We start from the raw sequence: 24294 nt of genomic DNA, 5'->3' as shown, positions 1-24294 counted from the left end.
ATCCAATTTTTCAACAGACAAGCTGTCTTCATCAGGGTATAATGACAAACACCGCAGGGTGACGAGTTTACAGTATATAGTGTCAAAGGACACACACAGGTGTTTGTAATCATGGCATGAGGTGGCCTGATATCATTGGTTAATTCTCCGATACATTAAAAAAAATAACATACCATGAATGGATAGCATACGATCATAGATAGAATTTGGCTACAGAGGCCAACAGACATTTACAAACTGCAAAATCACAATAACCACAAGAATGGCTTCAGATCAAAGTCTGCATTGAGGCCGAAGTGAGCAAGGTTCTTCAAATTAAAGATCCAGGCAGCCTCTCATTTTAACAATAAATTGTCGAGGTCACCCCCTCTCCTAGGGAGGGTGACATGTTCGATGCTGATATAACTTAGGTACAAAATCGAGTAGGCCGCAACTGGATAAGTTGATTTTTTTGCACCTAATGATGCTACGAGATTAATACTTTTAATTTATGCTTTGTTTTACCCACATAATTTTTATCACAAGGACAAGTTATTAGATAAATAACTGCCGTAGTGGAGCACGTGATAACACCTTTAATTGGGATCTGTTTCCCTGTTTGGGGGTGTTTGAAGGATCTACATTTATAAGTGCCATTGCATTGAGCACATCCATTACACTTGTAGTTTCCATCCAGTAGGAGTGTAAATAGACGTTGGGCAGGGATCAGAGTTTATCAATAAATCTCTGAGATTTCTGTCCCGTGAGAATATGACCAAGGAAGGGTCCCGATTAGAATGTGCCAATGTTTGTGAACGATTCCCTTAATTTGTTCAGAGCATTTTGAATAGCGAGTAGTTAGAACATAAGAATGCTTCTTTTTGCGAGACTGACCTTGAAAAAGATAATGTCTCGGTTTGCTTTGAATTTTCTCAATGGCAGTATTAATCTGACAATTGTTGTACCCCTCTCTTATACCCCGATGAAGACAGCTTGTCTGTCGAAACGTTGGATATTAGGTTATTAAATGATTGCATCTGAGCTCCTAGAGTGTGTGGCTCTCCTTTAACTTTTCAAGGTTGATAGTGTAACCATAATGGCAACCTGGTTTATCTTTGTTTTCCTCCTCCTGTTCATTCTTCACCTCTTTCAATCCCTCTGCTCTTACTATTCCCTATCCGGTCCTTGACCTCTACCCCAGTTTCACCTCTTTTTTTATCCTCCTTTCTCAGCACTATCTGTCTCTCTCTATCTACCTTCTGAAGAAGCCCCTCTCTCGCCGTCACTTGTTTACTCTCTGTTCATCTCCATTCCTGCCTCTATCATATCAGGACATCAAATAAACACTTGGAGGGAGCTGTTTACCCTGAGAGCAGTTAAAACAGAGATGATGAATTAGCAGTGGAACGAGGGTTGATGATGAATCCACCTTCCCTCTGCGGTCGGCCATGTTTGTTTTCATTTGACCACAGTGTGTTTGTTATCACCTTCCCACGAAGACCCATTCAACAACCTCCCGTGAAAGAGTACCTTTCTCCCCTGCATATTATCAGACCCTTTAACTAACTTAACTCTGAAGTAAAGCCTCCAAAACTCTAAAATAATGGAACTATTCTCATCATAACAGACAAAGTATTGTGTAAAGCCAAGATTAAAATGTTTATTGATGAATGTTTCACAACTCTTAAGTGTAAGGTTTGGTTGTCATGTCTATTAAAACATGTGGGATGTCTTTCTAGGCAGTTTTACATAGGCTTTGCGGCAGGCTATTTCTAGCTAACTCTTTCCATTCTTGTTGTAAGACTGAGCTCACTGACCCTTTCTCAAGTGCTTTTGTATTCAAATGAGAGTCGGTAATTTGTAACACATGTTCTTCCACTATGTCGCTCTCTGTCCTTGAGACCAAGTTTAAAGGAAGCCTGGATGAAAGTGTCCCTCTGAAAGAAATATTGGGTTCTCCCTTGAGGCAAATGACGAGGTTGTCCACAGAGAGAGGAATGTTCGATATAACACTGACATGTGACTTGGAAGGCTCCAGACGAAATCCACTGGGTGCCTCCACTGCAGAAAAAAAAGCAACAACAGCAATGTCTTATTTGTGTTATTTCTATAATTTCAGACCCCGGGGTTAAACAGTTTCTGGCTCCACAGTTTCGACCACTCTTGTTTATTTTCTGACCATGAAACTAACCACAGAATAACAGTGGAAGCGGACTCGTAGGAACGGCACTGTTTGGTCTAGCTCGATTTTCCCCACTCGTTTCACAGATTCTCATGCGTGCGATGCCTTTGATGGAGCCTCTATTCCTCTGAACAGAACATTGGCCATGTGATAATCTGTTTCTGATGTAAATAACGATTAGTTATACTGGCTGCATGCTCTCTTCAGGGGACTGACTACTGCCTTGGCTAGTAGAGTTGTCTCCAGGAGTAGGCCTAATCTACACGTAACATCATGTCAGATAAGATCTATTCATTGTTGTCCTAAATGTATTTTGAAACTTCTAGACTAGCACTGTAAAACTCAAATGGGTCACTATATTGATTCACTGCATCATGGATTCCACACTCCTTTGGTGACTGTTGTTGCATTGATCTGATGACATCCATCTTGTTCTGATTTCTGATTGGTTATTGATGAGCAACAGAAAGCAGATGTAAAATGGGGATCAGTTATAGGATGATTTAGTATGGGGAGCCGTGGACAAAAGTGATCGTCCCATTGGACATGTCAGGGTTCCTTAGATGTGGCTCTGGCTTCAATTACACATAGCGATTTGATATTCCCTGAATAAAGGCAGGCCAGAGATCCATGCCAGGAGAGATTCCTGATCGTCTGCTTTAGTGGATGTCTTGGAAAGCTATGAAGAGGTTATGGGTAATTTCAGACCAATAAACGCTTTTAGGCTGCTATGGATTTGGAATATGCTCTTGAAAGCTACTAAGACATTTCTTAGAATTGTGTGTGAAAGCAAAACCAATATAACTGGAGAGAAACGCACATGCGATAGGCTGGGTTTGAACCCGGGTCGACTGCACACCAAAATACTCGGTTGTTAGCCCAAGCGCCATTGTGGTTCACTGAACCAACTCTCTTACACTTCACCTTAGCTTTAAAATGTTCCTCTGCTCATTGCACACTACAAGACTGTGTTAGCCTGCTAAACTAAAACATTGGTCTATAGGCATTATCTCTGGGAGCTAATGCAAGTCAGGTCTCAAACAAAATTGGTTCACCGGACCACCTTGGCTACAGTAGCACAGACTTCGTCGATATCTCTATGAAGTTAGCTGGAAGGAGAGAGAATTATGAAAAAAAAAACTCCTAAGGCTAAGGATATCCTCTGGAATTCCTCTGCCTGTTTGAGGCTTTGCACAACGTGATGCTGCTCTCTCATATCAAGTTATTCTCTGGACGAGTTTGAGGACATTTCATAATAATTTACTGAACTCAATAATACTAAATGTACACAAAGAATACTTGCCCAGAAAACCATGGTGTTCATCTATCAGTGGTGCGACCACAATCATTTCAACACTCAATTACATGAACTAACCCTGAAAATGACAGCAAGTGTTATTAATGTTGATGTGTGAAATCCTGTGTAAACCGTCTGTATATGCAAAACCAATAATTCTGCCTTTATTAAAAATGGTTTAATCTATTCAGTACTGATAATAAAACCTTGTTCTATGTCTTACGTGTAACCACATTGTTATCATCACCGCAATGTGGCTTTATGTTGTCCATAATGACTTAACTAGTAACTAGCTCATGGGCTGGAGTGCCACATGTTTCTATAATGATCCATTACTACTGTCCTTGCCTTTACAGAGCCTTCTACTTCACTTCCTGATGTTGTCCTGTTGAGTGGCTTGTTATCTACAGTATGCCTATATTCTGACTATGTTTTCTTTTTATAGCAAATACTGATCTGGAGGCACAAGAAACACAACTAGAGAACACTCATGAGATGTAAGTATAAACCTGATATGATTTTATTAAAAGATGTTCGAGCTGCAGTATGATAACATTGTCTCAAAGAATAATGTTGTGTCAGAACAATTTTCAATACAGCGAGCTGAGTTCACTCACTTCTATTCTCTACTACTGCATGCCAGTACGTACAGGTCCTGTGTCGATGTTTAGATCCCGAGGCTACATGGAACCTCTACCTCTAGATGGCCTTGACTGCGGGTCCTATGATAGACTGAAGGCCTCCAGTGTCTGTGTTGTTTACCTAAGCAAAGCCAGAGTAGACAGCGTTGGCTCCGGGCTTCTGTTAACACTAGGCAGGAAAGTGTTCCCTCCAAACTCCAAACAAAGGGTCCCCAACCTGTCCAGAGCATTGATCAAGCGCAACGCCAGGGCATTTGTCGCTTTCACGTGTGCTCTCTCTTCCTCTATTTATCTTTCGCTCCTTTCTGTCTCTTTCTCTCTCTCTCCCTTTCTTTATGTGTTTGTCCCTCTTGAGACTTGAGCACATCAAGATTCATTTCCTTTTAAGGGTTTATAACCTGTACGCCTAGAATTGTATCTGTGGAGGGAAAATATTTATGTTATGGACTTAGAAAAGAATGCCATTGTGGCAGCTAATACATTCTAATATTTGCTGTGTTTTATTACGAAATGGCCAGTCGCCTTTATTTAGTAAACTTCCATATCAAGTTTAATGCATGAAATGGTCTTAAGATTAACTTCCACATTTCGCATAATTATTATAAGCATACAGGTTTCACAATGACTTAGTCTTTCTGTAATCTATTGTTGTAATTTTGGTATTTTAGGTTTGATTTCATGTTTTATCTATCCTCAGTTTCTTGTAGTTTAGCTTGTTCTTTTCAGTCAAGGCTAAGGCAGGTGAGAAGGAAGTGTCTCCCAACACGCTGTTCTCTGTGTGGCATGAGTTCTCCACTGATTTCAAAGACCTTTGGAAGAAGAAAAACAAACTGATGTTACAGGAACCGTGAGGATTGGTGTAAAATACGCTTTGCTGTCCTTTCATGTGTGTTGAGTCTATCCTATTCAATGAAAGCCACTCTTTCTTTGGGGATTGTTGTACAATGTATGTTCTGACCTTCTACAGACCTACCACAGAATGACTGTACATGTCAAAATGACATGTCTACTGCACTACTAGATCCCCCTGCACATGAACACAATGAACATACTGTTTCACATTCACCTTCAAGCACATTACCTTGACAAGCCAATTGAAATCGTCTGTCAGCTTAATGTGTAGAATAAAGCACCTTGACTGAGGTCAAATGTAGTGCACATTGAGCTCTTCAACTCCCTTTGAAACAATAGAGAAGGGTGTGTGTTGTAACAACCACAGATGCTGTAGCAACCGAACACCATTAATCCCAGTATGCAGTATATGTTTTATGTAATCATTTGGTAGCAGGGAGAAGCATAAGACTAACTAACATTTTGCTTCCAATAGAAGTTAAAGATGGAATCTGCAGTAGGGGAAACCGCGCCACTGTCCGCCCCACCGCCATTCTTATGGTTTTATTTTGTTGAAGAAGTGGAGGTGTACTGCAACAACAACAAATTGCAGTGCATATTCTGCTGTTCTGTCGCGTGTGCAATGATGTCAGAGGGAAGAAAACAGTGTTTGTTGTTTGCAGTAACTTATTTGTTATAATATCTTAAACGGATATGTCAGGTTCACAATTAAGGATTCCAGCTTCATATTGCTGAAAAGTTCAACCAACCCTGTTAGGTCAATATCAAGCAGAAAGTCAGGAGTTCTCATCGATGAGTGTTGAATCTTCAGTGTTGGAATGATCCCCAAACATGAGTTTCCAATAGCATGCATCACATGTTCACTATTAGATCCTATCAGAGTCATTCAAGATAAGATGAGAGAGAGGAGGGTTGAAACGACCCAGATCGGTTTCTTAACCCCACTAATAAAAAGAACACGAGTGATTCTGTTAGCTTCCAGTGGTTTGATGGGTTTAGAGATAGCATTTAAAATGCAAATTGTTTTGTTCTGCTGGATGTAGATTAGATTGTGATATGTATTTGCTCATTTGCTGGATAAGTAATAAAAACAAATTTGTAATCATTAACTATTTGGCCTACAGTGTACCACCATCTATAAAATTGAGAGCTTTAAAATGACCCCCCGACTTACTACAAAGGCATACCAAATTTGGACAAACACGCACACACATTTGAGTTTACTGGTCTAGAATTGGGATGGGCAACGGGCGGCCCAAGGCCCCCCTTTTATAGGCTCGTGGATACATTTCTGAAGACAAAAAAAGTATATTGAGAGTGTAATTTCAAAATTTGGTTGTGCATCAGAAGTTTTTCTCTTGTTGCCAGTCACTAACAGTCACTTAATTAGCACGTCAGCAAACATTGTTTAGATTGGTATGTTAGTCTAGCAGCCACCTATCTAAACTTGTAGAAATCATGGTCGATTTACCGACTGGGGGGCCCCCCATTGATTTTATTAGTCACTCTCAGTCAGATATCATATTAAAAACAGTTATCTCTGCCCCATGGCAAAATGGGTTTAATTGCAGGAAATGTGTTATAAAATTGCAAAATCTTCTCTCCGCCCCACGGCAAAATGTGTAGAATGGATGGGGCAGACAAACTAAATTTCGCTTAGGCCCCCGAAAAGCCTAGGGCCGGCTGTATGTGTGGGTAAGGATGTGGGTACGCAGAACTGCGAACAACTGACGCCTCCCATGATGAGTTTAGATTTTTTTTATAGCCCCCACCCCAATCAAAGTTGCCCGTCACTGGTCTAGAATGTATCTTTTACCTCGTGCAGTGTGGAAAGTTGTGCCACTGAATGGTTTAGAGCAGTTTCTTAAAACAGTGAAACTGGTCACCCAAATCTTTCTTGTGTGTAAACAGCACAGACCCAAATCTTGCCTGGAGAACCTCATTGCTGAACTGCCTGACCTTTTACTACTGCAAACATACCCTATCTCCATTTCTAGGAGAAGATACAGTTTAAATGGCTGAAACTATTGGTGTCTTTTCAGACTGAAAATGGCAGAGGTCTTCAATCAAGCCAGAGAGAAGGCCTCGTACAGCATCAAACCCAAACAGTCTTCTGGAATAGTGAGTTCTCTTTTTTGTGTCTTTTTCCTTTGTCCTAACCCCTTTCTGTCTTTCTTTTGGCTTCTTATTCCTCGTATATTTCTCCCGTTCTCACTCGTTTTTAAAATCTCTGTATAAATCCCCCCCACTCGTCACCACTTTGAGTGCATAGGATTCTCGCATACATTATTTTTGTTCGAAAATGCACGGAAGAATTCATTTTACGTGCACCATTGTAATGTCTGTAACTCACTTTCATCTGTTTTGTGTTCCACAGAAAGCCAAACTGGGTCAGTAGATCTTATCCAGGATACGTTTGCACAAGTGAGATCAACACAAGCTTTTTAGCTATTGTATTGTGTTTAAAAATATATTTACTGTGTTATTTTCTTTTTTAATTGTTTCTTTCGGTCACCTAAGTGGGTATATGTATGCCTGACATGTTGTCACCTTGTTGGAAAGTGTGATATTAACACAGTACCACACTTTGCCGTAATCTGTCAATGATGCATTTCCCCCAGTTCCAAACAGCGCATTCTGCTGTCCAAAGTAAGAATGTAGATTTAATTAAAGAGCTAATAATTTTTGGACAGGTGCCATTGTAAAGAGAAATACATTGTTTTACAGTGAGACATGTGTTGTGGTATCAGCCTGTCCCCTGTAGCTATAGATAAGACACCAGTTAAGACAATCATGTTTTACAGAGAAAATAAGCTATTTATATCAATCTCTGCACTGCCTTCAAGTATAAAGAGGAGCACAAAAGTGGGCCTATATAAATATTTGCCTACCGGATAGCAAGTGCCTAGTTAAAGACAAATGAGCCAATGAAATTCAACTAAATTACTCTGTCAATACAACCTGTATGAAAACCAGTCCTGCTCAGTAAAAACCTGCATTGTGACAATCATCAGTTTATCAGGCACCATAGTTCAAGAATGATACGTGATGTACAGTTGTGGTTTAAGCAATAAATCATGAAATGAACCGTGACTTGAGCTTAGCTGCTAAGGTATTTAGTACGTCATCAGGACTTCTCATCATCCTCTATTTTTTTTATTAGCTACAGCGCCTCACTTTTTCTACATTTTGTTGTGTTACAGAATGGGATTCAAATGGATTTCACTGCCGTGTTTTTGTCAATGATCTATACAAAATACTCTGTAATGTCAAAGTGGCTTTTTGTTTTGAACATTTGTAAAAGATGAATGAAAAATAAAACACTAATCTTTATTAGATAAGTATTCACCCCCCTGAGTCAATACACCTTTGGCAGTGATTACAGCTGTGTGTCTTTTTGGGTAAGTTTCTAAGAGTTTTTGCCCATTATAATTTGTTTAATTCTTCAAGCTATGTCAAATTGGTTGTTGATTATTGCTAGACAACCATTTTCAGATCTTGACATAGATTATCAAGCAGATTTAAGTCAATACTGAAACTCGGCCACTCAGGAAGATTCACTGTCTTCTTGGTAAGCAACTCCAGTGTAGATTTGGCCTTGTGTTTTAGGTTATTGTCCTGCTGAAAGGTGAATTCATCTCCCAGTATCTGGTGGAAAGCAGACTGAACCAGGTTTTCCTCTAGAATTATGCATGTGCTTTGCAACATTCTGTTTCTTTTCAAGCTTTCTCTGCCCTTAATCTTGTTCTGAACACCTCCAAAATGAGGGTCATGTGGTTTGATAAGAAGAATGCCCCTCTTCCCACCGGTGTGATTACTACCTGTGAGGGTTTAGAGCTTGAGGTAGTCACTTCATACAAGTACTTGGGAGTATGGCTAGACGGTACACTGATCTTCTCTCAACACTCTGTATACCTGTCGCAAGCCCCACTGGTTGATGCTTATTTCTAAAACCCTCTTAGGCCTCACTCCCCCCTATCTGAGATACCTAATGCAGCCTTCATCCTCCACATACAACACCCATTCTGCCAGTCACATTCTTTCTTTGGTCCACCAAAGCACACACATCCCTGAGTTGCTCTTCTTTTCAATTCGCTGCAGCTAGCGACTGGAACGAGCTGCAATAAAACACTCAAACTGGACCGTTTTTATCTCCATCTCGTCATTCAAAGACTCAATCATGGACACTCTTACTGACACTCTTACTGCTTGGCGTGATGTATTGCTGTCTCTTCTTCCTTCCCTTTGTGCTGTTGTCTGTGCTCAATAATGTTTGTACCATGTTTTGTGCTTCTACCATGTTGTGCTGCTGCCATGTTGTGTTGCTACCATGTTGTTGTGATCTTGTGTTTTCATGGGTTGCTGCCATGCTATGTTGTTGTATTAGGTCTCTCTTCATGTAGTGTTGTGGTGTCTCTCTTGTCGTTATGTGTGTTTTGTCCTATATTTTTATTTAATTTTTAATCCCAGCCCCCGCAAAAGGAGGCCTTTTGCCTTCTGGTAAATAAGAATTTGTTCTTAACTGACTTGCCTAGTTAAATAAATGAAAATGAAAAATAAAATGTAAAGTTGTTGAGCCTATTCTTATCGACCATTGTTAGTCAACCATATCCTTCAATGCCACAACATTGTTTGCATTCAGACCACACAGATGTTTCACATGAAATAGATTGTATATATATATTTATAGTGTCTTATCTTTTGACATATACTTATACAGTACCACAGTTATACATAATATAATAATATAATTTCTTTACTGGTTAGCTTGATGTTTGTCAGAATTATTTCACAGGCGGCTCTTGAATCCAAAGGCAGAAACTTAGACAGGCTATGGGGGCTTTCTCTCAGTCCGTAGCCTTACTGGCTGGAGAGTTCCCCAAGGTAAACCCAGTAAAACATGACACAGCCAGCTTAAGAGCTCCACTTTCAGTCTAGAACTTGTTTGTGTTTGTGGTTTTATATGTATGTTCCTTCTAGAGCCAACAGCCAGATGAAAGGGGCCATCAGTCCATGGCCCTAGGTAAGGTAATATCACAACCTGTATGAGCTTATAGAGAGTTGAAGGACCCAGTTGTTTCATATGATTGACTGTGTTGAACTGAAACATGTCTGTGCTTCAGTTGGTGTTGTGCTATACATCCATCCATTTATGTCTGCACATTGTCAAAGGTCTTATTGCTGGGTCACTCTGTACTATCAGTACCTGTCAGGTTCATTTTGTGTGACCAATCAAAGTGATTATGCAGAATAACCCAATATAAGGGAGAAGCACTAGCATGTCCCCTGTCATATCTACGCTATTCATGTTCATGTTAATGTTCATTTTCACTGTCACATTAGTATCCATGGTGACTGTCATGGTATGGTTCCAAAGAACTCCTCACAGTTTCCCGTTGCCAGTCACGTCCACTGACATACAGCGACACTGTTTGACACGCTGTACCTTGCGATGGCGAAAGGTAGGTTGCAGGCCCGGACAGTCCAGCTGAACAGTGAGCTGGGTGAAGCGGTGTGGCCTGCAGAAGGAACAGGACTGGAAGGGCTCCTGGACCTTGTTGTGGTTTTTCCGGCTGGACCCTGGGCCTCGATTTGAGCTGGGGCCCATGAGGTGGGGGATGTAGAAGGAGTTACACTGGCCGTAGCAGAAGCGGTTGACCACCGTACGACTTCGGCAGCCCTCCTCGCTCACCGTCTGGCGGAGGGGTTGCGTCTTGCACCAGTCACGTCGGAGGTACCGGCGCTCGGTGACCACCAGGGCCTCCCGACTTGACGAAAGGACTTCGGGTTTCCGCGGCAACAGGCGCTGACGATCTGACAGGTTGCCTTTGGTCTTGAAAGGTGAGGGGATGGAGCCTTGGGGACGGGGCTTCCTTGTTTCTGTGGCTACGCAGAGTACCCCAGCCAGTAGGACTGGAAGAGTGATTCTCCAAAACATTCTGGGAAAGAGAAGACAGAAAGATTAGTAACAATGCTACTAAACCAAGATTGAGCCTTGTACCTTCACAGTATAAGCAGTGAATCTACCGTGAGCAGCATCTATTGGTTTAAGAATGTAGCGAGGTTAGGTCTACTAGGTATCTATCAATCCTTAAGCTATTCCAGTGTAATAGCACTCCGTCAGTGTGTGAATGTTTTGGTGTTTAGCCTATGTATGTGTGTGAACGTGCCTTTTTCAGTCTAGCCTTTCAGGCATCATTGAGGAGATCAATCTATCATCTGCAACTCCATTTGTCAATGTCTCTTTGTCATTACTTATATGTGCTTTCTTCTCAGCTACAGAACTTTATCCAGAAATAAACACTGGATAAAATAATCAGGCGTAATTAATGAAATAATTAAGCGATGCTTACTCTAGTTATAAACTATGCCCCAGATATGTAAACATGCATTAGCAGGCCAATCGTAATGCTATTAGGGGAGTGAAACATTACACTGTGGGTCCAGATCCCCACTCTGTGACCAAGCCCTATAGAGCAGAATGAACTGAGAGTGACCTAGCAAGTCTCTGTCTCTCTCCACACTGCCGATTGACAGATGTGAGACTGAGATGAAACCTCCCCCCGTAAACACACACAGACATACATATACACACACACACAAAAACATACATACACAACCACACACACAATTCACAATGTCATCTGAAACGTTCTCTAGAATTTGACTTTCTGATTTGTGTTGAGAAAAGTATGCTTTAAGTTGAATATCTTTGTTGGGACTCTGAGGATTACTGGTATGTACGTATCTGTACATAACTGTCAGTGTTAATGCCAGTACAATTTGTCAATCACTCAAGAATCTTTGCAACAGATGTTGTTCTTGAATTGCATAGATAGTATAAAGTAACAATTCTGAATGTGGACCAAAACGCCCCAAGGTAATTGGCCGTTCCTATTCCCTATAAGACTTTTACATCCCTTCTCCATTTCCTGGACTTGCATACATTTTGACGGGGGACAATGACTTTATCATAATCCACTTTGGGTTTCTGTCTCTGTTTAGTTTCTGCTCTTGACCCTGGGTCATGGCGCTCTACCCTGTTAAGCTCTCTCAGTCTCAATGAAACTGTTCTAATGTTCACAGTAATCTATTGAGCAGCTGGGTCTACTGGGTCTTTGACCAGAGAGTATTAAGTATGGAACAGTATACCCAGGAACCATGAGGCTGGTGGAGGGCTAGGTACAGTATACCCAGGAACCATGAGGCTGGTGGAGGGCTAGGTACAGTATACCCAGGAACCATGAGGCTGGTGGAGGGCTAGGTACAGTATACCCAGGAACCATGAGGCTGGTGGAGGGCTAGGTACAGTATACCCAGGAACCATGAGGCTGATGGAGGGCTAGGTACAGTATACCCAGCAACCATGAGGCTGGTGGAGGGCTAGGTACAGTATACCCAGGAACCATGAGGCTGGTGGAGGGCTAGGTACAGTATACCCAGGAACCATGAGGCTGATGGAGGGCTAGGTACAGTATAGCCAGGAACCATGAGGCTGGTGGAGGGCTAGGTACAGTATACCCAGGAACCATGAGACTGGTGGAGGGCTAGGTACAGTATACCCAGGAACCATGAGGCTGATGGAGGGCTAGGTACAGTATACCCAGGAACCATGAGGCTGGTGGAGGGCTAGGTACAGTATACCCAGGAACCATGAGGCTGATGGAGGGCTAGGTACAGTATACCCAGGAACCATGAGGCTGGTGGAGGGCTAGGTACAGTATACCCAGGAACCATGAGACTGGTGGAGGGCTAGGTACAGTATACCCAGGAACCATGAGGCTGGTGGAGGGCTAGGTACAGTATACCCAGGAACCATGAGGCTGGTGGAGGGCTAGGTACAGTATACCCAGGAACCATGAGGCTGGTGGAGGGCTAGGTACAGTATACCCAGGAACCACGAGGCTGGTGGAGGGCTAGGTACAGTATCAGGAAATTCATATCTTGAAATTCATAACATCATATCTTGAAATTCTCACTCATCATCACAAATTGTAAGCAAGCTAGTGAGAGTGCTTCCTGAAGAAATGATTGACATTGGGAAAAGAGGGTGTGCTATCATCCGAGAAATTATGTTGTATGTAAATCTGCTAGTTAGCTAGCTCAATTTATTTTTACTAATTGTGATATTCCTCTGTTTTTCTACCTCTCTCAGCTGTGTGTATCAGCCAATCAGACTGAATATTGATGATGATGTAGGCTAAATCAAGTGGTAATAAAATGTTATGCTGCTGTCCCACATGAAATAATACTACAGTTTACGGTAGAATACTAGAGTGCTTACTATAGAAACATATACTGTAGAATACTATACTACACACTGTAGTATCCCTTGATCATGTGTAGTACTTACTATACAATGTTGTAGTACACTGTAGAATACTATAGTAAATAGAAAGCACTGTCGTAAATACTACACTAATGTCCGCAAAAATACTACAGTCTGTCAAATCACTACACTACACTACACTTCTAACTATAGTAAATACTACAATATTCAATTTGCATATACCTTGCCCATTCCCCTCTGGGTCTACTGGGTCTTTGACCAGAGAGTAATTAAGTATGGAACAGTATACAGAGGAACCATGAGGCTGGTGGAGGGCTAGGAACTTTGAGGCTGGTGGAGGTCTAGGTACACTATACACAGGAACCATGAAGCTGGTTGAGGTCTAGGTACACTATACACAGGAACCATGAGGCTGGTGGAGGGCTAGGTACAGTATACCCAGGAACCATGAGGCTGGTGGAGGTCTAGGTACACTATACACAGGAACCATGAGGTTGGTGGAGGGCTAGGTACAGTATACCCAGGAACCATGAGGTTGGTGGAGGGTTTGGTACAGTATACCCAGGAACCAGGATGGTAGTGGCAGGTTTAGAGATGACTGAATGAAAGGTGTATTGTGGATAACAGTGGTCATGAGAAGGACAAGGGAAGTCGAACCTCACCTCTTCAGTGTCATCCAGAGAAGAATGCTTTTTTTTAACGTAATTTATGCGTTGATGTCAGTAAGATATTTATGTTACTCACGACTGAGTCTGGCTAAACTCTAGCATGAAGACAAACGTCCTACATACACATACACACTCGACCACACAGTGTCAAACCTAATCATGATTTTTCCTTTGGTCCCCACTGCATCTCATTGTCTTAACCCCATCCATAATTCTGTCATTTATTCACCAGTTAAACAAATGCAATTTGCCCTAAAAATGTTGAGTGAATACTGATCATATTGTATGAATTCAGTCCTGGAAGGTGTTGTCTCTCCATATCCCCTTCATTAGATAAGACTATCCCAGGTCTGGTGAGTTACAAGGCCCTGGGGGTTGGAGGGATATCCTGACTGTGTACACAGCAGATGACATATGTTATACAGTCACGGCTTCAGTCCCTTCCCACTTCCAAACTTTCCCTATGTATGATACAGCCGACCCTGCCAGCTATCGTCATCATTCTCCCAGCTAGACAAATTGTGGTTTGGAAGTTGGGGTGGAAGTAGGGGGGTTAATGATAGTGTACAGAGAGACTGTTGGAAAACAAAACAAACTCTTTAGCCCTGACTTTAGTACTTGAGGCCTCCCTCATCTACCCCCTGACTCTCTCTCTCTCTCTCTCTTACTAATCATCTTGGAGACTGAGCCGGAGGGAGACTATTGCTTTTGTTTTTATCAGTGAGACAGAGCTAAACTGGACCATGCTATTATTGCACAATTACAAATACTAGGGTCTATATGCTTGAATGAACAGTCTCAGTCCTCGGGTCTACAAATACTGGACTCCAAAAACAAAACTGGGATAGCCATCTCCCAGAGTAAGAATTGCCAATGGCAACTTGAGCTTTACTGACTCCAGTGGGCAGCAACACTTGGATGGACATTCCGTCTGCACCAAAGTATCCAGTTCCTTTATTGGAGCAGATCAACCATGTCAGGTCAAGGGTCCTTCAATAATCCAATCCGCTAATTATTCTGTCAATAAGTTCAAAGCAGTACCTTACACATGGGCCCTGAAATGAAGTGCTACCAATGACAAGAACTGGCCCAAAGAGACAGGCCAAAACAAAGCCTGAGCCAGACTATAATTATAGCTAGGTGCGCCAGGAAGTTTCATAGACAGATAACTCACGTCAATTATTGTATTCAATTCAACAGGCCAAAGCTCACACACAGAAAACAAAACTCTGTGTTTTTACATGAAAGCAATTACATTAGGTGCAAGCATGTCATTATCTTAATTTGTGGCTTGTATTTCCCAAAACTGGCCTCTTCCGGCTCATTAAAATTGAAAACGTCCATTTTGAAGAACTTTGGGTGAATGTGTCAAATGCCAACATGCCATGAGGGGACCCTGAGCTGTTTGGACAGCCATTTGTCACCACAATCCATCTTCATAATTTCTACCAGCTGAGAGATGCTATGCTGGTCTATTACAGTTAGGAGAGGCAGTTTGGACTCCATCGCCCTCAGCATTGGTGGAGATGTTTACCCTGCTCTGTACAGTACCCACAGAATGAGAACAACATATTGTAGCAAACAGCATGGCAGAGAAGTGAACCTGCGTCACTGGCATGAAAGACAAACCACCAGAGGCATTGCACCAATAGGGTTTAACCCACATTGTGGGAATTGTAATGTGGCTCATATAGCGAGGATCGCTACAATATCATTGAAAGGGTGTTCCCCACCTAGAGGGAGTTAATCACGGCATAACATAACCAACCCTAAATTGGAGCTGAACACACAACGACAGGCCTGTACAGTCCCTACCAGTGTCTGTTTGGATAACTTAAATCTGTCAAGTGAGCACAGGAGGTTGGTGGCACCTTAATTGGGGAGGATGGACTTGTGGTAATGACTGGAGCGGAATAGATGGAATAGATCAAATACATCTCAAACATGTTTTGATGCCATTCCATTTGTTCCATTCCAGACATTATTATGAGCCATCCTCCCCTAAGCAGCCCCCACTGCAAGTGAGAAAAACAGTGTTAAAAAATATACCGATTACAAGTCTAGAGAAGGTGGTATTTGAATAAATGAAACTTGGGAGATACAGTGAGAATCAATTGCTCTACTCCAACAAGGAAAGGCATTGTTTAAAGTTTACAAACAGAGAGTATGTTTGGAAATGTATATTTAATATGCATTTTAAATCTGGTTGTTTGGATCCTGGATACTGATTGGACAAGCAGCGTTCCCCAACCGTGCTGTATTGGAAGTTACAGTCACACTATGGCTGCTAACAGTTCCATCTGAAAATGATCACTGCGCCTCCATAAGAATATCATGTCCACGTTGCCGTCCAAATCATTTCTTGTATTTATCACTACTCGCACATTATTTCACCTTGCCTCCAGCCTAGCATTTAGTTTGGTAGAGCGGGGTTAATGTAAGACTTGCTGTCTGCCTGTCCAACCTCAGAAACAATGTTTCTCTTTAGAATTTCTATCACTGTAGCTACAATACATAGAGTAAACAGTGCCCAGACTAGACGAGACAACTTCTTATGAACCAGGTGAAATCACGCATCAATGTCATTATCATGGACATATCCAAGTAAATGCCAATAGCAAAAAAAGCTCAAACAAACAAAATATACAGCTAACGTCAATGTGTACTGTCACTCCAGGTTCAATGTTTGACGTGACTGAGTTAGGTGAAGTTGGCTTGCTAGCTAAAACATGACAATAAACGTTATCCAGCCTGCACAGCAAACATTTTGTTTAGAGCTGATGACCAGTCCTTTTGCATAGCAACTATGCAAAAATCATTTGTAGCAACATGACCAAAATAACTAACAACCAGATTTTCGTCTGGACTATATCTTCTCGTGGAAGAATGAAAGTATATGAATTTACTTATCAAAATTACGTTTGAATGAAAATATGTAATTCATTGTTATAGGTATTTGTCGGTAACAGTTTTATAAAATAAATAATGCACAAGAGGCAGTGCTGCATCATGAATTAATGAAGCAATAAAGCACAAGAGGCAGTGCTGCATCATGAATTAATTAAGCAATAAGGCACGAAAGGCAGTGCTGCATCATGAATGAATTAAGCAATAAGGCACGAAAGGCAGTGCTGCATCATGAATGAATTAAGCAATAAGGCACAAGAGGCAGTGCTGCATCATGAATGAATTAAGCAATAAGGCACAAGAGGCAGTGCTGCATCATGAATTAATGAAGCAATAAGGCACAAGAGGCAGTGCTGCATCATGAATGAATTAAGCAATAAGGCACAAGAGGCAGTGCTGCATCATGAATGAATTAAGCAATAAGGCACAAGAGGCAGTGCTGCATCATGAATGAATTAAGCAATAAGGCACAAGAGGCAGTGCTGCATCATGAATGAATTAAGCAATAAGGCACAAGAGGCAGTGCTGCATCATGAATTAATTAAGCAATAAGGCACAAGAGGCAGTGCTGCATCATGAATGAATTAAGCAATAAGGCACGAAAGGCAGTGCTGCATCATGAATGAATTAAGCAATAAGGCACAAGAGGCAGTGCTGCATCATGAATGAATTAAGCAATAAGGCACAAGAGGCAGTGCTGCATCATGAATTAATTAAGCAATAAGGCACAAGAGGCAGTGCTGCATCATGAATGAATTAAGCAATAAGGCACGAAAGGCAGTGCTGCATCATGAATGAATTAAGCAATAAGGCACAAGAGGCAGTGCTGCATCATGAATGAATTAAGCAATAAGGCACAAGAGGCAGTGCTGCATCATGAATGAATTAAGCAATAAGGCACAAGAGGCAGTGCTGCATCATGAATTAATTAAGCAATAAGGCACAAGAGGCAGTGCTGCATCATGAATGAATTAAGCAATAAGGCACGAAAGGCAGTGCTGCATCATGAATGAATTAAGCAATAAGGCACAAGAGGCAGTGCTGCATCATGAATGAATTAAGCAATAAGGCACAAGAGGCAGTGCTGCATCATGAATGAATTAAGCAATAAGGCACAAGAGGCAGTGCTGCATCATGAATGAATTAAGCAATAAGGCACGAAAGGCAGTGCTGCATCATGAATTAATTAAGCAATAAGGCACGAAAGGCAGTGCTGCATCATGAATGAATTAAGCAATAAGTTACAAGAGGAAGTGCTGCATCATGAATTAATTAAGCAATAAGGCACAAGAGGCAGTGCTGCATCATGAATTAATTAAGCAATAAGGCACAAGAGGCAGTGCTGCATCATGAATTAATTAAGCAATAAGGCACGAAAGGCAGTGCTGCATCATGAATGAATTAAGCAATAAGGCACAAGAGGCAGTGCTGCATCATGAATTAAATAAGCAATAAGTTACAAGAGGCAGTGCTGCATCATGAATGAATTAAGCAATAAGGCACGAAAGGCAGTGCTGCATCATGAATAAATTAAGCAATAAGTTACAAGAGGCAGTGCTGCATCATGAATGAATTAAGCAATAAGGCACGAAAGGCAGTGCTGCATCATGAATTAATTAAGCAATAAGTTACAAGAGGCAGTGCTGCATCATGAATGAATTAAGCAATAAGGCACAAGAGGCAGTGCTGCATCATGAATGAATTAAGCAATAAGGCACAAGAGGCAGTGCTGCATCATGAATTAATTAAGCAATAAGTTACAAGAGGCAGTGCTGCATCATGAATTAATTAAGCAATAAGGCATGAGAGGCAGTGCTGCATCATGAATTAATTAAGCAATAAGGCACAAGAGGCAGTGCTGCATCATGAATGAATTAAGCAATAAGGCACAAGAGGCAGTGCTGCATCATGAATTAATTAAGCAATAAGGCACAAGAGGCAGTGCTGCATCATGAATTAATTAAGCAATAAGGCATGAGAGGCAGTGCTGCATCATGAATTAATTAAGCAATAAGGCATGAGAGGCAGTGCTGCATCATGAATTAATTAAGCAATAAGGCACAAGAGGCAGTGCTGCATCATGAATGAATTAAGCAATAAGGCACAAGAGGCAGTGCTGCATCATGAATGAATTAAGCAAAAAGGCACGAAAGGCAGTGCTGCATCATGAATGAATTAAGCAATAAGTTACAAGAGGCAGTGCTGTCTTATGAATGAATTAAGCAATAAGGCACGAACGGCAGTGCTGCATCATGAATATCGGGCCGAACATCACCATTTACCTGTGACTGTATTCAAGATACAGCACTGCCTCTTGTGCCTTATTGCTTAATTAATAAAGAGCTTGTTGGATTAAATTGGATATAATAAGGGTGTGGGAAAAGTTTATATCAGGACAAAGATGTGTGTCCTGCCTAAAAATCCTCTTTGGAATTGACATTTCAGTGATTTAGCAGACACTCTTATCCAGAACAACTTACAGTAGTGAGTGGATACATTTTCACACTGGTCCCCCATGGGAATCAAACCCTCAACCCTAGCATTGCAAGCACCATGCTCTACCAACTGAGCCACATGGAAATCAGAGTCTTTGACGCTAGGTGGAGCAGTAACCAGAGCGGTGAGTCAGATCAGAAGCCATGCTCGCTACTCACACAACATTCACTCATGTCACACAAATAATTAATCTCTCACATATTCACACTCTCTCTAATAGATACATGCACACTGATGGATTTACACTTTGACACAAAGTTACATTCTCACCTTAATGCTACCATACCTCTCACACCTACCCACACCAAATCATTGCTTACTAAAAGTCTTTCATTCATTCGCCAAATCAGCAATCACCCACACACCCATTAACTCACAGACGGCTCTCACATCCATTAACATTCAGGAAAATGATTGCTATGATTGAATCCCACCCTCTATACTTGTCTCTCTCCAGCCTGAATAACTGACCAAGCCACCAAGGACCACTGCATGTCCTGAAGGAGAAAGACAGCGACTGTACCTCTTGCCACAGTGTCCCGGGACAGTGGGGTGATCCTGTCTCCGTTAGGGGTAGCTGTCCACCCTTACCAGTCCTGGAGAGTGAATCCTGGTATTGGTTTCCATGGGAACAGCAGTGGTTGCTGAGGTGGATTGTCAGTTGCGTGTCCCAAGGTCTGTGGTCCTGTTTCTCTCCACTGAGTCTGTATTTTTGAGTTTATTAATAATCCATGTCTATCTCATATCCATCTCAAATATATATTATCTAATAATACATGTAATTATCTCTTAACCTTTCTCTGTAATCTTTCTTTCCATGCCAATGGGTTTCTATGTCTGTGTATCCTAGTTCTGTGTCTGCAGGTCTGTGCGTCTCTGTATGTCTCCTGCTGGGTTTGGACTCTCACTTCTGCTTCCTCCTAGACATAGACGGGGGCTTTCTATTGGCTCTGATCACAACATGAATCAAACCAAGCCTCACCTCTCTCCCTTCCCTACCTCTTTTTCTCAATACTTATCCCCCCTCCTCTTTCCACAAACATACTCACTGCTGACTCTCCAGTCTTGAAATCCGTCAGTCTTTTGCTCTCTCCCTCCCGGTTCCCTTCTTCCCTCTATTACTCCCTCTCTTAAGTCTGATACCCCAAATCCCTCTTGCTCTCCCACCATTTCCCCTTCACGCAATTTCCTCCCTGGCTTACCCTTCGTCTCTAGCTCACTTTCATACTCATCTCTCTCTCTTTCCATCTATCCACCTTTCTTCTCACCTGAACATGAGGTGGGTTCAATGATTAGGGGAGTTCCAGTGCCACTGGAAAGTCTTCAATGCAGAGGTCTCTTTGGGTGTGTGAAATCACATAATCCATAAATCAGTCTTACTCCTGCGTCGACTCCATACTCCATACGTCGACAGGACCCTTTGAAATTGCCATTCCCATTCCTTTGGTTTAGGCATACAGTAGTAAGACAATTATGTGTGTGGTTCTGATTTCTGACCACTGGAACTAAGAGAAAAAACACTGTCTGTCATTCACCATCAAAGATCTGAAACGTCTACAAAAAAAAAGCGTCAGACTCGCCAAACAATAACTATTTCATCATACCAGTAGAGAATGGCACGACACTACAAGCAGCAGAATTCAGGCCTCAGTCTTTGTCCATACTTTGACTAATGTCTTTAGTCATGGTTTCTCATTGCTTAAATATATAGTGGCCTAAAATATACTGAGTGGCCTAAAGGTTATGGTTTGTGAAACTTTGAATATTGTATTAGAATTAAGCCTTACTTTTTGTACAGTATAGGAAATGTCAACATTTTTTGACAAATAACACATTTGAACAAAATCAAGCAAAGCATAATTTGTTGTAAACATAAAATGTATTCCCTTAAGTTACAGTAAAATAATAGAAAACGAGCTACTGCTCTGTTAAATCTACCACCATCTAGCTGTAACAACTAAAACTGCAGATGACAGTCTGTCCCCTCAGCAGACAGAGCAGAGAGAGATTAATAATGATCTATTACAATGACCCCAGATCAGTATGTCCATCTACTCTTTGCTGGCCAGTACAAAATGTATTGATTCATTACCAGGACAGTGAAAACAGATAAAGGGACAACTTTAATACATTTTTTAAGTGTCTTTAAATATGGTATAAAAATAAATGCAGGAGAGAGTAACAAAGACTTACGTTTTACATAAGACAGAAAACACCTTTTCTTACAGCTCAAATGTGACTTTACAGGTGTAATGAAAACTGTGCTAATTATTGCAGTGCAATAAAATCAATGCAAAATGAACATAACAATTTACATTTATGCATACCGCACAACACTTCCCTTAGCGTGACCAAAGTATCTGTGATTACAGATCGAGTACTGTATAGTGATGATATTTTGAACAGATTTTACTGTTAAGCTCATGTTTCCTTCATTTTTTATTTTATTTCTGACATTATTAGCTCAGCTGGAGAGGGACATACGTGTCCATCAGATATGGTGTAAGTAACTGGACACTGACTTTCTGGAAAGGCATTATCCAGCCCCAATATTTGTAAAAGTCTCCAAATGCCTCTCCTTTCCAATAGTAGACATAGATCAGGTAAAAGGAATAACAAGTCTTCTCCTTGGACATGCAACATCTGATGTACTGTCCCGCTCATCGTCTGAGTGGAAAGCAAACGCCGATGACGTAGAAATGATATGGTCCTCCTCTATATCCGAGAGTGACTATGTTTTAGCATGATGGCACAAGACTGGTCAGCCTCTTTGATGTAAGGGGTTTCCCCTGTCAGAAGAAGAAGAGGATAGGGATTGAGAAGATACAGTAGAAAATGTAATCATATACCCATCCTGACACCATCCTGTAATCTTAGCGTGTGGAAAAGTCATACTGTATGTCAGCAGAGGGTGTAAGAGTTCTACCAGTTTGGACTGTGGAAGTGTGTGTGAGGGAATGTCTGGGTTATACTGACATCCTATGGGCATCAAGTGTACAACATGATATGGCATCATACTGTGTTATGTGATGTCATACATGCTGTAGGTTCCTGAATCTGAGTAAAGTTCATTCAATTAATACAGAGCTATCAAGAGCTTTATTAATTCACTAATGTGAGGGAAAACACAGGATGACAGTAAGTGAGGTGAGCAACCACATGCAATTTACTGTAACACTCGGCACAGAGCTTTGGCATTTTTACCTGGAAGCAAAATCCTTCAAAACAAGTTCTTACTTTTCTGTGGGGACAAGGAGAGAACACAGAATGAGGGAGGACATTTTGGCAGGTTGGTTTCAGAGGCCAAAATGTGAGACATGCAGGAGAGGTCACATGCCTCTGTCCTGAATCAGCTCAGCTGACTCATCTAACTCTCAGAAGAGTTAACTCATCAAATGCAGCATTTTGTAGCATTAATAAAATGTGACTTCACAAGACTAGACGGGTTGGTTGTTCTCCACAAAACTGACATTTGTGCAACTATGGGGCAAAACAGACGGGGTTGGTTTAGACTGTTGACAACATGTAAACTATGTTTAATCTCCAAATTAGCACTTTTTTGCACAATGAGCACTTTTGTCTCTGAAATACATTGTTATAGTTGTTGGTTAGTTAGCTTCCGAATTTTTGCCATATTAGCATAGACATGACATCAGTCAAAACACCTTAAAACAAGACATGGTATCAATAACAAGACATGAGCTGAAACGAGCTACCTATGATACCCCACATGGCAGCTTCTTGTAATTGTTGCTAGCTATCTGACGGTTCAGAATCATATCAATGCACGCCTTCCGGCCACAGCGATGCACGTGCATCATTTTCGTGACGTTTACAGCCAACCCGTCTACTGTATAAAAAACAATATTAATAGGTCATGTCCAAATATACACTGACGTTCAAAAGTTTGGGGTCACTTAGAAATGTCCTTGTTTTTGAAAGAAAAGCACGTTTCTTGTCCATTAAACTATCATTAAATTGATCAAAAAATACAGTTGTTAATGTTGTAAATGACTATTGTAGCTGAAAACGGCAGATTTTTAATGGAATATTTACATAGGCGTACAGAGGCCCATTATCGGAAACCATCACTCCTGTGTTCCAGTGGCATGTTGTGTTAGCTAATCCAAGTTTATCATTTTAAAAGGCTAATTGATCATTAGAAAAGCCTTTTGCAAATATGTTAGCACCAGAACTGTTGTTCTGATTAAAGAAGCAATAAAACTGTCCTTCTTTAGACTAGTTGAGTATCTGGAGCTTCAGCATTTGTGGGTTCGACTACAGGCTCAAAATTGTCAGAAACAAAGACCTTTCTCCTGAAGCTTGTCAGTCTATTCTTGTTCTGAGAAATTAAGGCTATTGCCAGGAACCTGAAGATCTCGTACAACGCTGTGTACTACTCCCTTCACAGAACAGCACAAACTAGCGCTAATCAGAATTGGAACACAGGAATGATGGTTGCTGAAAATGGGCCTCTGTACGCCTACGTAGATATTCCATAAACAATCTTCCGTTTCCAGCTACAATAGTCATTTACAACATTAACAATGTCTACACTGTTATTATGATCAATTTGATGTTATTTTAATGGGCAAGAAATGTGCTTTTCTTTCAAAAACAAGGACATTTCTAAGTGACCCCAAACTTTTGAACGGTAGTGTACTTGTGCTCTTATTGCATCTAGCTCTTGAAATGTAATGGTGAATGTCTAACTACCATTGTTGCAAAATTATTGTTTTCATTATTAAATGTCTTATCAATCGGTTAATCATGAAATATATAGGCACTTTTCTCAAATGAAACACAATAATTCTGTTCAAAAGGAACACATCTCTTAGGGCCGGATTCTTAGGGCCGGATTCAATTAGATCCGCTTTAGCCGACATCTGATGTTTCGATGGTGTTGGAGGTGGAACTGCTTTAGAGCTGTCAAATCCACAAGCAGCTCCCGCCATTATACACTGGAATGTGAGATATCATTT

General features: G+C 41.2%; 2 protein-coding genes and 1 pseudogene across 2 annotated transcripts in view; 1 reads left to right on the top strand and 2 right to left on the bottom strand.

Annotated features, from left to right (window-relative positions):
• The window catches only part of LOC115113861 (formin-2-like), a 53951-nt pseudogene extending 45210 nt beyond the window's left edge, over nt 1-8741 (top strand).
• Nucleotides 8742-9605: 864 nt separating this feature from the next.
• On the bottom strand, nt 9606-20378 carry LOC115112687 (gremlin-2-like). Its single transcript, XM_029639714.2, has 2 exons — nt 19836-20378; nt 9606-10890 (listed from the first exon to the last, which is right to left on the bottom strand). Exon 2 carries the CDS (start codon nt 10887-10889, stop codon nt 10335-10337), a length of 555 nt encoding a protein of 184 aa, XP_029495574.1. The 5' UTR covers nt 10890; nt 19836-20378; the 3' UTR covers nt 9606-10334.
• A 1038-nt stretch (nt 20379-21416) lies between these two features.
• Nucleotides 21417-24294, bottom strand: part of LOC115113183 (regulator of G-protein signaling 7) — a 120066-nt gene continuing 117188 nt past the window's right edge. Inside the window, exons 17-18 of the mRNA XM_029640534.2 lie at nt 22517-22553; nt 21417-22101 (exon numbers count right to left, since the gene is read on the bottom strand). Of these exons, the coding sequence (XP_029496394.1) occupies nt 22533-22553 (21 nt within the window). The 3' untranslated portion in view covers nt 21417-22101; nt 22517-22532. The remainder of the gene's footprint in view (nt 22102-22516; nt 22554-24294) is intronic.

This window comes from Oncorhynchus nerka, linkage group LG28 (genome assembly GCF_034236695.1).
Source record: "Oncorhynchus nerka isolate Pitt River linkage group LG28, Oner_Uvic_2.0, whole genome shotgun sequence".
NCBI lineage: Eukaryota > Metazoa > Chordata > Actinopteri > Salmoniformes > Salmonidae > Oncorhynchus > Oncorhynchus nerka.
Note: the sequence above shows the minus strand (reverse complement) of the source record. Positions and strands in the feature narration are given on the sequence as shown.

Bases quoted from the DNA above. Each gene is read 5' to 3' on its own strand.
- LOC115112687 (XM_029639714.2), bottom strand. From the start codon at position 10,889: ATGTTTTGGAGAATCACTCTTCCAGTCCTACTGGCTGGGGTACTCTGC.